The sequence below is a fragment of the Nymphalis io genome, chromosome 1, assembly GCF_905147045.1.
Source record: "Nymphalis io chromosome 1, ilAglIoxx1.1, whole genome shotgun sequence".
NCBI classification, from domain to species: Eukaryota; Metazoa; Arthropoda; class Insecta; order Lepidoptera; family Nymphalidae; genus Nymphalis; species Nymphalis io.
The window spans coordinates 11317202-11329767 of NC_065888.1; the positions used below are offsets into that span (position 1 = coordinate 11317202).

At 32.7% G+C, this 12566-nt stretch overlaps 1 protein-coding gene across 1 annotated transcript; it reads right to left on the reverse strand.

The window, feature by feature from the left end:
* Positions 1-144: 144 nt before the first annotated feature.
* Positions 145-12496, reverse strand: LOC126778129 (alpha/beta hydrolase domain-containing protein 17B). Its single transcript, XM_050501575.1, has 5 exons — positions 12377-12496; positions 11663-12295; positions 10344-10476; positions 8005-8122; positions 145-464 (listed from the first exon to the last, which is right to left on the reverse strand). The coding sequence occupies exons 1-4, from the start codon at positions 12388-12390 to the stop codon at positions 8039-8041; spliced, it is 864 nt and encodes a 287-aa protein (XP_050357532.1). The 5' UTR covers positions 12391-12496; the 3' UTR covers positions 145-464; positions 8005-8038.
* Between the last annotated feature and the right edge of the window lie 70 nt (positions 12497-12566).

The window sequence follows — 12566 nt, forward strand, 5'->3', positions numbered from 1 at the left end:
ACGTGGCAGCAATGCGTGCGGTGCGAGAGGCGAGGGAGCCGCAGACGTAGCCGCGGGTGGGCGGCGCGGCGACGGCGCCGGTGAGGGCGTAGCAGACGGAGCCACGGAGGGCGCTGGTGAGGGGCGCGGTCGCTCCGAGTGCGAACGCGCGCGTGCGGCGGGAGATCGCGTGGCAGGCGTCACATCGCTGAGCGATCGCAGATGAATGCGGCGACGAACGCCGGCTGGAGAGTCGGCATCGGTCACGTTGATGCTGATGTTGTGCGCGAGAGTACGAGGGCTCCGCGCCTCATCGTTGTCGGCACTCCTGTCGAGGTTGCGCGGGCTCGCGGAACCATCCAGGCTGATTACATTATTTTCGGGGCCGGCCCTACAGGGCCCGGCCCCCGCTAGCTAGAGGAGTCTCTCTGTCGCCGAACTCGAGGTTCCAGAACTCAGTGTAGATGCGGGGTTTTGATCTTCTCCTAAAAACCGAAATTGGAATAATGTTACTGTAGATATTTATTTAAATATAATGTATGTATCGGACGACGTTTTCGCTTGTAAAATGTAGATTAGAAAAATACGTAATCACAGTAGCCATAGTTAAAATATAATATATGGTTTACACGATATGGTGTATACGAGATATAGCTTATTACGCCAATATTTTTGAAGATAAAAATCACCTGAGCACTTTTCAATCTTTACTCATGTGATATAGATTAGCTCATGATCAAAGCATAGCTTGAGACAGCTTTTGGCCACGGAGCCCATTTTCAACGAAATCTAACCAATTGTCCAAAAGAAAGTAAACTAATAATATTATACAGCAAAAGAGTGGAAACACCGCCTGTGTTTGCCCATTTTCTTACTCTAAAAATGTGACAGTCGACTTCTTAATTTCTGGAGGCTACAGAGACATTTTGCTTCAAATTACAATATTTTATGATAATAAAATGAACGTGATATATGTAGGACCGTCTTGGTTCGAGTAGAGATTGGCGAGATATAGGTAGATATACTAATTTAAAAATATTTTTTTTCAATATTATGATAAGCAAATGAAATATATGACATATTTCATTATGTCACTTATCGAAAAATCAACTTTTATCATATATTGTTTTAGAATGGGCTGAATCAGCAAAGTGCACAGAAAAATCTTAATTCCCGTCATAATTAATATGATATCAATCATAGTTCAATTAATTAATTGAATTAAACTATTAAAAAGTATTGGTTTTGTCGTGTGTGGCGGCTTAAATTAATGCGTGTCTTCAACTTGCATAACGTTATATAATATAATTGAAAAGAAAGTTGGTTCGACTCACGCAATTTTTAGAACCAATTTATTTGGAATAGAACAATTTCGACATTTAACGAATAAGTGCAATCCAATAATAAAATAGCTCTCGTGACGTCAGAAGACAGTCTTCATAAAAGTTGATGCAAATGCGGGATTTATCTATATATAGGTATTATGTGCTTTTCACCCACGCTTGCTGCATGTCTGCTCGTCCTTTATACGATATGCTTAAAAATACTATACTTGTTCCATTAGACGAAATAAGACTTAAAAAGTTCATTCTCTATTAGCAGTGTTTTATTAATCGTCTATACATGTAATTGTTACATGTCAAATAATTTAGTATCTTTCAACTAGTTTTATAGTATATCCAATCCGATGTAGCTTCTTATCATTAGAAAATAATTAATTTATAATCTGATCGTAAGATAGCGTTGAAACCCTAAAACTAAGAAAACCATTTAAATATAATTTAATCATTATTGTTATGAAAGTCTCTATATAGTCTGATCACATAGAAAATGTAAACTATGTTCACGAATATGGCGACATGACATCATTGTCTCGTATCTATGGTTAAGCATTAGTGATTTATGGAACAGGATTAGCGAATTGAACTACTTTAGGTTTTTGGCGGTAAAAATATTTTTCAATAAGTGCGTTATTAATTTGATTATTAGCCTTATTATCAGTTGGAATCTTCGAAATAGCATAGAATAAATGTATCCCGATCAAATGTATTAAAAGCCCGTCAACGTACACAACGACGTTTATACTATATAACGACTTACTGGTGGTAGGGCTTTGTGCAAGCTCGGCTGGGTAGGTACCACAAACTCATCAGATATTCTACCGCAAAACAGCAATACTTGATATTGTTGTGTTCCGGTTTGAAGTGTGAGTGAGCCAGTGTGATTACAGGCACAAGGGACATAAAATCTTAGTTCCCAAGGTTGGTGGCGCATTGGCTATAAGCGATGGTTGACATTTCTTACAATGCCAATGTCTAAGGGCGTTTGGTGACCACTTACCATCAGGTGGCCCATATGCTCGTCCACCTTCCTATTCTATAAAAAAAAAAAAATTACTATTATTTATTCTATATCCAATATTTATGACATTCGCACAATTTTCCGCTTTTTATTCAACTAGGAAGATGTAAATTTAAAAATTTTTATTTTTTGTACTAAAATAATCTTTAAATGATTATAATAACATGTGTGAAAAAATTATGATTATATCCTATAAACTGTTTTTTATAATCAAATCAATTTAGGCGTTCTCTTATAATTCTTGCTCCGTCCGAGTTTTGACTGTGACGTCACTTCGCAAAATCGTTACTGCGGTCGACTCTTTTGCGATACGCGCTTTGATAATTTTGTATTTAATATATCCCTCTATGTGATTTGACGCCCCACGTACGTTCTTTCACTCATATTAGAACGATTAATAATATATTATTTTATACTAAAATAAGACTAGTATTTTCACGTAGACTAACAAATAGTCAGCGATCTTATGATTGCGGATTCTTTCACAAATCACGCGAAATATATTTGTGACTTAATTATTATTGTTTATTTTAATCTTTTGTTAATGTAATGATTGATCATAACTGTAATCGGAAAAAAGTCCGTACTCTTCATTTACAGATACTGGTGCTTTTCGCTTTCGATAGAAGATAATATCGATATAGAAAATAACATACATTTCTTACATTTTAATTTTACATACACAATTCGGGGCGCGATAGTTACGATGCAGAACCACGGCATATTATTGTAAATTTGTGATGAAAGAGCAAATAAAATTAACAATCTCGAATATGAAGGATGCAAACATACTATGGCATTGGTCACATAGCGATGTCAGGAGCCTACTTGTAATGAAATAAACTGTTACTTGAAGAAACCTTTTTTACGTAAAAGGAGGGGCAAACAAGCAGGAGGCTCACATGATGGAAAGTCATTAACACTGTCCAAGGACACTTGTAACACCGGAGTACTTGCAGGTACGCTGCCGGCCTTTAAGGAATGAGTAGGCTCTTTTCTTGAAGGTTTCTATGTCATAACGATTCGAAAAAGTCGCCGGGAAATATGGTTCCGCATCGAGATGGTATGGATGGAATTTACAATTTAGACACGATGTCCGGTGGTGCAATTCAGCGCATGGGATTAATCTAAGCAGTTCCTCGGGGCATTCCCCTAAAAAGATGCGATAGAAGATGCAGAGTGATAACATTTCTCCCGCCTAGAGATGAGAGCAGTACTCCATGTGGGACTACATTTTTGCCTTCTAGAATTTTAGGCGAGGAGCTGATGTGAAGTATTGACTTAACTTGTTGAGCACACAAAGCTTTTAGAGGCTAATTTGGCTCCACCTTCCAATAGACCGCCGAACCTAACGTCTGGATTTGGTAGTGAGGCAGTATTCTCAAAATCTCATATTCATGTTTGGTTGGCCCCAACTCAACTTTGGTTAATAAGCACTTGTGATTTCAGACACAAGTTTATACACATCGACATGTTCCCGACAAATATTAGCATAGCCGGTGAATAAGGCGCCTACAGTGCTGTCGTCTGCCAACATTGAATGTTGCCAATTAGCACACGTCATTAATATGCAGAAGAAGCATAGGTGATAACACACAGCTTTGTGGAACATCAGATTTGACGAATTTTAAGTCAGAGCATGCACCGTCGACAACGACCTTGATGGTCCGATCTGGCAAAACTGATGATCCGGTTGCATTATTTCCTGGGAAGCCCAATCTAACTCTTTTTCTATGTCCAGACTAACTCCTGATTTTGTTATAGTTGAGTCCAAGAGGTGGCCTCTTAGACGCAACTGCTTCAGCCAATCGTAAACTAGAAACTAGAAGTCAGGTAAGTCAGGTAAACTAGAAGATCACCGGTGGTAGCTTTACATTTAATTCAATACTGTAACATGGTGATTCAAAAGTGTCCTTATAAGCTTTTGAATAAAGAATTTATTTGATTTCATTTGTGTCAAACGTACTATATTGGATTACGTATTTGACTTATAAAGCAACAAAATATGGTGAAAATCAATTTCAATGGGTCATAGTAATTAAGGAATTTTCAACTTATACCATTGGCGATACGGCGTTGTTCACAAATCATCTTCAACATTAACAATGAACCTAAGATAAACATTGTAATGCATTTTTCATCGATACGAACTATTATGACAACACTATCGGTACTCAACGTATCAAGGCTGTATTACGAACATTCTGAAATTCTGAATTATGTTTATATTAAACGAATACCTATAACTAGCCTGTAAAAATTAAATGTTTGATTCTAAAACTAAAAACTTATATACACGACAAATTTCACTACTAAGGTACTCATATTAAAATACTCATCACGAAAATATCTACTTGTTTGTTTTTTTTTAATAATATACATATATATGGAGAAAGTATTTTTCCTGAGTTCTATTTGTTGAATTAGTATGCTATGGTACTCTATAACAAATATATGATTTTTTTTTTTATACTAACCGAAATATAAATAAAATCAAGAAAAACGCGAAAATACTGGCGAAATTGTTACTGCTCTGCACGCCACTTGAATATATTTCTTCAAGTAGCGTGCAGAGCAGACGTGTCGACAAATTATTTTAACTATTTAAATTATTCAGCAAGTGAAAAGCATCTCATCCTACATAATAAAATCGCAAACTGTTTACAAATATTATGAGTTGTTACGACCTATGACATTGCAATACCCCAAGACGGTGACGGACTAGCTCACCCCTCACCACCTCGGCGAAACGAGACGAGCTCATAATTTATAATACGCAGAACGTCATACGTAAGTTACACAAAACAACATAATTCTAGTAAGATCTCCGACTGGAAGTGCCACAAGCGTAGTACGGAGTAACTCACAACCGAACTTTACAAAAGTGAATTCGAAAGAAGAATTTTTGGGCGCAACTAAAACAACATTTCGCAGCAAACAGAAGCATTATGAACAGAATGACCATATAAGGGATGAATAGAGTGAAATACGGCAGCAAATGTCTAATATTATGTCAACATTAACATCTAAGTAACAATCAAAAAGACTTCATCGAAAAAATCACGGATGATATTACTGTAATTAAAACACAACTAAGTGATATAAAGTCGACTCTTACAATAGAACAAGATATGATTAAACTGACATAACGTGCTTAACAAATAAAAATATAACTCTAGAGAGTAAAATAGAAAACCTTCGATCTTTAGTTGAAAAAACAGATTCATCTTTAGAAAAAGTTTCTTATAACATCAGTGAAAATGTAATAACAGAAATGAATGAACGAGAATTAAGAAGGAAAAATATAATTATCAAATATCACATTGTTAACTGTTTTTTATGGTTTTGCACCTTAATTTTGTCTGTTTCTTTTTGGTGAATAAAGTCATTTTATTATTATTATTATAAATTGTACAATAGCTTGGTACGAAGTAAACTTGAATATTGTTGTCAAGTATGGTCCCCCGCTTACAAGATCCATATTGAGAGAATAGAACGTATTCAAAAGAGACTCGTTAAACATTTGGTATTTCGTTTTAAAGCTTCAAATCAGCTAGAGTCCTACAAAAACAAACTAGATTTTTTTTAAATGAAGCCATTGGAGATTCGAAGATCTCTACTAGACATGAAATTGCTTTAAAAAGTATTTAATGACAAAGTCGATGACGATAGACTGTTGAGTAGATTTAATATTAATGTCCCTAGAAGACATCCTAGCAACCCATGTCCGTTCTTCAAAATTGACCGCACTCGAACAAAACTTGGATAGAATGCTCCAATATAGCGAATTTCGCGAGAGTATCATTATTGTGTAAACCGTACCGTAACAGCCTGTGAATGTCCCACTGCTGGGCTAAAGGCCTCCTCTCCTCTTTTTGTGTGAAATTAGGCACATGCAGGTTTCCTCACGATGTTTTCCTTCACCGTAAAGCACGAGATGAATTATAATCACAAATTAAGCACATGAACATTCAGTGGTGCTTGCCCGGGTTTGAACCCACGATCATCGGTTAAGATTCACACGTTCTTACCACCGGGCCATCTCGGCTTTTTGTATTGTGTAAAAACACAGTAACAACGGACATTGGTTGTGACGGGCACTCATCGTTCTTGAAAAAATGTGATGTTTCTTTTAGTATAAACTGGTAATTTGTTTAAAAATTTAATAAATTTTAAACCTTTTGGTTTTGTTTTTATTCTTTATTTAAATATTTTAATTTTATGTTTTTATTTTATTTTTGATTTGTATATTTTGTAATTGTGTTTGTTAATGGTGTGTTCTCCTGTAATTTGTTGTGCATAAGTAGTTTTAAGTTAATGTAAAAAGTGATTTGAATGTGTGTTATGTTGGAGTAACTGAAATGAACTAAACTGTTGGAGATCCAAATAAATAAATAAACAAATCTACAATATGTAGTCGCATTATACCGTTCAAGCTCTATCAATTGGGATGGTATGTTTTTTCTTAAATTCGGCATACGTCCTATAACTCTAGAAACATTCGCGTAATATTAAATTCGAACGCCCAACGCATGACAATTTGTAGCATATTAGAAGTTATTATTATCTTTATGAAGGAACGTTAATTTTGGTATAATATTTTCTTAATAATATTTATTTATTAAGGAGAAATTCGTTACTATTTCTGAGCGTTTTTAGTAGTTTATTGCCTTTGAATGTAGAATTTTTTATAGTTAATTCATACAAATATCAAAATTCTCAGGTCGCTGTGGACTAAATCACTATATAAACTATAGTATTATTATTATTATTTTTTCCTTCATGATCTATACTAATAATTAATTTTCATTTTATATATAAAAATTTCAAAGTATTTAAGTTTCTCAAAATACTAACACCCAAGTTGACCATTTAATGAAAAAAATGAATGTCCAAATGTAATAGCGCTCTTAATCTCTATTCACTCTGAAAAAGTATTAATATGTTATAACAATTGAGAAATACATAGAAAATACGTAAAAATTTAAAATTGGTACTAAAACGCTGTAATTTTATTAACTTCAAATAAAAAAGTGAAATAATTTAACTGTTAATTGCTTAGATCATCTTAAAAAAATATTCTAGAAAGTTTGTGTATTCAAGTAATCATTTCACTTTCGTTGATCCAGTATAGACAATATTAAGTTGAATTATTTGACTTTTGTCATTACCTTATGTTGCAGTTCGATGAGAACAAAATGGTAAATAAAGTTGGTGGCTTCCTGAAGAATCGCAAGCAGTTGCAAAAACCAAAATCAAATGAATACATAAGAATAAAATAAACAATACATTTCAATTAAGAGATGAGGGCGAAGACATAATGTATTCGACAATAAGGAGTTTCTTAACATCGTAATATTTAGTCACATTTATATACCATTTACAATTGACAGGAAAACAAATATAATAATTATATAATGACGAAATTTTATATTTGACTAGTATTTAGTATAAACCTTTGAAAAAATGTAATAAATTGTCTAGGTCACTTTCTAATGATAAATTATCAACGTGATAAATCGAAAACAAATATCAGTTTCATACAATTTGATGTTTTATATTGTCAAGAACGCCTTGTTGTTTTGATGTATGTAATAATGCTCACTTCTTTTTGCAACAACAATACTTGATTATATATTTAGAATATGAATAGTTATTTATTACCTTGAGTCGTCTGGCCCGTGGCCGGCAGTCTTTGTCAGTTGAGCAATTCGACTGAGACGAACCGTTTCAGTCTTTCTAAGTATTGATTAAAGAGCTCCACATCATTATGTCCAGCACCCTGCAGAAATACATTCGTAATATATAAAAATACTAGAAACTACAACGCATATTATATAACAAGAAGGCAATTTCTACGGAATATATTTAATGCACAGTTGCACTCACGCATAAGGAGTTCGTTTTAAACGAATACGGTTGAACGGAAATTAATATTGTGAAAATGTCAAGTGACTCGGATTTGGTTTGGTTAAAAATTTTATTTCAGTGGCGATACGTTCATATTTAGGGCTATTAAAGTATTCTTAAGCAACATATATTTTACAATATATAATAATAGTATATAAGTAAAAGAAAGCCAAAGTATGAATTGGCATTTAGTCACACAATTATTATAATAAGGTAAGATTTGTTTTTTTCCGTTTTCACGATAAAATTACTAAACTAATTGATATGAAACTTTTGTATTATTTTAGTTAATACTTTCAGATCAGGCCATAGGCTATAAGTATGTTAATATATTGCATAACTTTTTAAATATAGCTTAATATGTTGGCGTAGTCAGAGAGAAAAATGTCGGTCCAGGTGCTTTTAAAACAAACGATGCCAAAACTATAACTGCTACAAAGATACTTTGTATTAGAGATTTGTAGGTCTCGTAAAATGTCTACATAAAAGTCAGTGACAGCTATATTTTATAAAAAAAAACTTATAGTAATAATTTATATGTTCTCAAAGGGAAAAAATAACAAATTCTATAGTTCAGTTTAATTGCCACGAAGATCCTTAGAATCCCTATCAAAATAAACATATTAATTTTAAAACTTTTATGTAGTTGAATTACCTTTAATATCCTTTGGAATTCAAATATGTAGTATTATAAATATTATGAGTCATTTAAATAAACGCATGACAGGCGAACAGATCGGTCGGCGTAAATGTTTATCTGGTCATTTTACACAATATCTCGGAATATAATCATTATTTTACCTGTACGAAGTCAAAACGGGAAGCTAGTTATGAGTCTAATATTTTTGGAAAGAAAAATGTATCATACATTCATGGGTATATTTAAAGAAAAGTTTAAATAAAATAACATTTGATATCAGTCTCTTATAGCGGTGACATCAGTTTGTGTATTTTGAAAAACGAAGGATTTTAACAGCCTATTATTTCCGGGTTTCGCTTGTATACTTTTAGGAATGAGTTATTTTAATGTATGCGTACCGTAATTAAGAACTCTTCTTCTCTCTTTAGATAAGAATCAGTAATATTTTTGAAAATTTAGGTGTTTCTAAATTTATCATTTTTGACAATCTAAAAATTGCAATACAGACAAAAACTGCAGTCTTATACTCCCAGAGACTTACTAGATAGTCTTGTTTGAAGCTTGATATTAAGGTGGTACTGTTATCCATTAGGGTAATATAACAAAAAAAATATAATGGCAAAATGGAACAGATTTATTGTGAGCACTACGCTTAGAAGACTTACTTCGACTTTGAAAGTAAGAAGCTCCATGAAATTCGAAAGTAACAGTAAGCCATCAAAATAGACATAATACGGCTGCAATAGGAGCATTATAGTATGCACGGAGCGGAGGACATTACTGATATTCGAATAAGTCGAATATATAGTCGAGTAGCTCGTTCAAATTCTGCTCGCTCACATCGAAAGTGAGATAAAGTGGAGAGGAGAAAGATGTAACACTATTGGATGGAAGATTAATGGTTTAGATTTAGTAATGAAGAGGTACGTGCGTATAAGCACACACAGAGCTACAAATCGTAATAAATGGGTCTCTCACTGTGTAATGAATGAAAATGCTTCGCCCTACCTAAAAGTGATCGCTTCTGAATACCTTATATCAGATACCTAGATGTTCAAAGCCAAAATTTTAAGTGGTACTTTTGCTAGTTTTTAACTCAAAAATGCATAGATATGTGCAGATTATATTATTATTTATTGATGACTTAATAGAAAAGGAGGTAAATACAAAGCACACGAAACAAAAAAAATGAACCCTGTTGAATTATTTTTAGAAAAAAAATAATAATTCGAAATATGAAATTTTATTCAAAAAATAATTCAACTATTGTGTCTTTAATCTTCAATCATAATCAAAATTTATGAAATATTTATTTATCCAATACTTGATGTGGCAGCTATGATTGGCTTAAATTTTAAATCGAAAATTTGCACCAATATCAATGTATGCAGTACTTTATAAGAAATTATTTTTAAGCAACAATATAAAATCGAGTATTATAAATAACACTTACCTCTACCCATAACGGCTCTACGGCGCGTGGGCATCGTTCATATATGGCGAGTCCATGAGAAAAGTCTATCACCTCATCTTCAGTTCCATGAATAACAAGAACTGGGGAGGTCACTTTGGGAATTTTATCAATACTGCAACAAAAAAGAAAATTTCAATTTTTTTTTATTGTAGCAGGGCTAAGGCATGTTTTACTTTTATTAAATTTATATTTACTTTACTAAAAAAGTTCACTTACAAATTTAGAAAACAGTGGATAACATAGTTATTTTCTGAACATATTTTTTTATCTCAAGAACTTTATAAGTCCAGTTATTATGAAGATTTTTTTTTCAGTTCATAGGCATTATTAAAAGCAACTATTTATTAAGTTATGATATTAAAAACAAAATAATTATAATATGATTGAAGTTACATATTTTTTTAACTTCAAAAATATAACGATGAAGTTATGTAATCTGAACAAATATTAATTAAATGTTAATTAAAATAATAAATAAATAAAACCAAATGTGTTATAATTCATTAATTATACAGAATTTACTGATAATAATAATTATTAACCTTGAAGAGATAAGAGGTTAACCAAAGTCAGACTTCATAATTGTTTTGTCTGATTTATTTTTTTGAAGAAATTAAAAACACAATTGTTATCAAAGTAAACAACATTTCAAGAGCAAGGCAAATCATGTTGTTAAAACTATTTGGTATATATACAATTTTTTTTATGCTTTACCACCTGAATTTCACATTAATTATAAGATTGTATGGTAGATAGAACATTGAGAACTGAATAAATCATACCATGTATTCAATATTATTAGTTTTATAAATATGTTTAGTGATACTGACCCAATTTAAGGATGCAATAATCATGATACATTATAGACAATAATAATACAAGGATTACATGCTTTATTACAAAACCAAGATTAATCTATATAATAACTTTAAATAAATTATTTTATCACTTTTCAATAATAAAGTTTGTGAATAACACTAAATTAACAAAAAAAAAAATTAAAAACAAATATTATAATTGATACAATATTAGAACTTGTAAGTTCAGACATCTTATATTGAATACTCTCACTTGTACTTATTTCTAGATTAATTTTATCAAATGTCCTATTTTATTATGATATAAGGTTAATATTTTCTAAAAGATGTATTTAGTTTATCTTTTTGTTTATAAACCTCTTTATTTTTATAAGAATACAAATAGGTACAAATAAGTCTAAGTTTAACACATTCCATTTAAGATGACTATGACTCATAACACATTTTATGGTAAAATTGAGTATTATTATTTTAACTTACCTTGGAAATGCATCAAAAAACCAAGTCCTCTTGGTATTTGGAAAGGCAACACGCATACCAGACATCAGAGGTGAATGAAGGACAACTGCCCCTACTTCATAACGGGCTGCAAGGTCCACTGTAGGCACTGTACCAATACTCTGTCCGTACAGTATTATGTTCTCAGGGCTGATTCCATATCGAGTCCGTAACGCCTGCCACGCAGCATCAATATCAGCGTACAAATTTTTTTCGGAGGGCTTTCCACCACTCACACCATAACCAGAATAGTCATAACTGAATATGTTACAATTTATTCTAGTACCTAAACCTAAATAAAAGCTACTCATCTGTCCCAGATCTACAGCGTTTCCATGCGAGAACAATATTGTGAATCGAGCATTAGGGCTACATCGAACAAAGAGACAAGCTATTCTATTGCCTCTTGAAGTTCTCGAATAAAAGCCTTCAATATTTTCTTTTTCGCGTTCTGAATATTGCCATTCTGCACGCTCAGTAAGAGTTAACGAGAATTTAGATCCAGTCTCATCGGGTGTGAATGCATACGTGGGTTCAGGAGGCAGGAATGCTAACTTAGCCGCGATTTTCCCTGGGCATGGCGGACAACAAAACAGGCAACAGAGTTCACTGAAACTTAACCCGTTCATAGTGAAATTTTATTGTAATTCATTGATATAAACATTCAAACATTATTCTTTACAAATCACAACTCACGAATTACAGGTCATTGCGAAAATAAAAGAAATTTCACTGATTTTGACAGTTAGACAACATTTCAGCCATTTTTTATGATATTTAATTTTTATTTAGGGCCTTGGAGAGAGTCCTTCAAGCCTGGTTTCGTTTTGAAATTGATATTTAACTTATATAAATTATTAAAATGCTACCACTGTTCTAATAATAC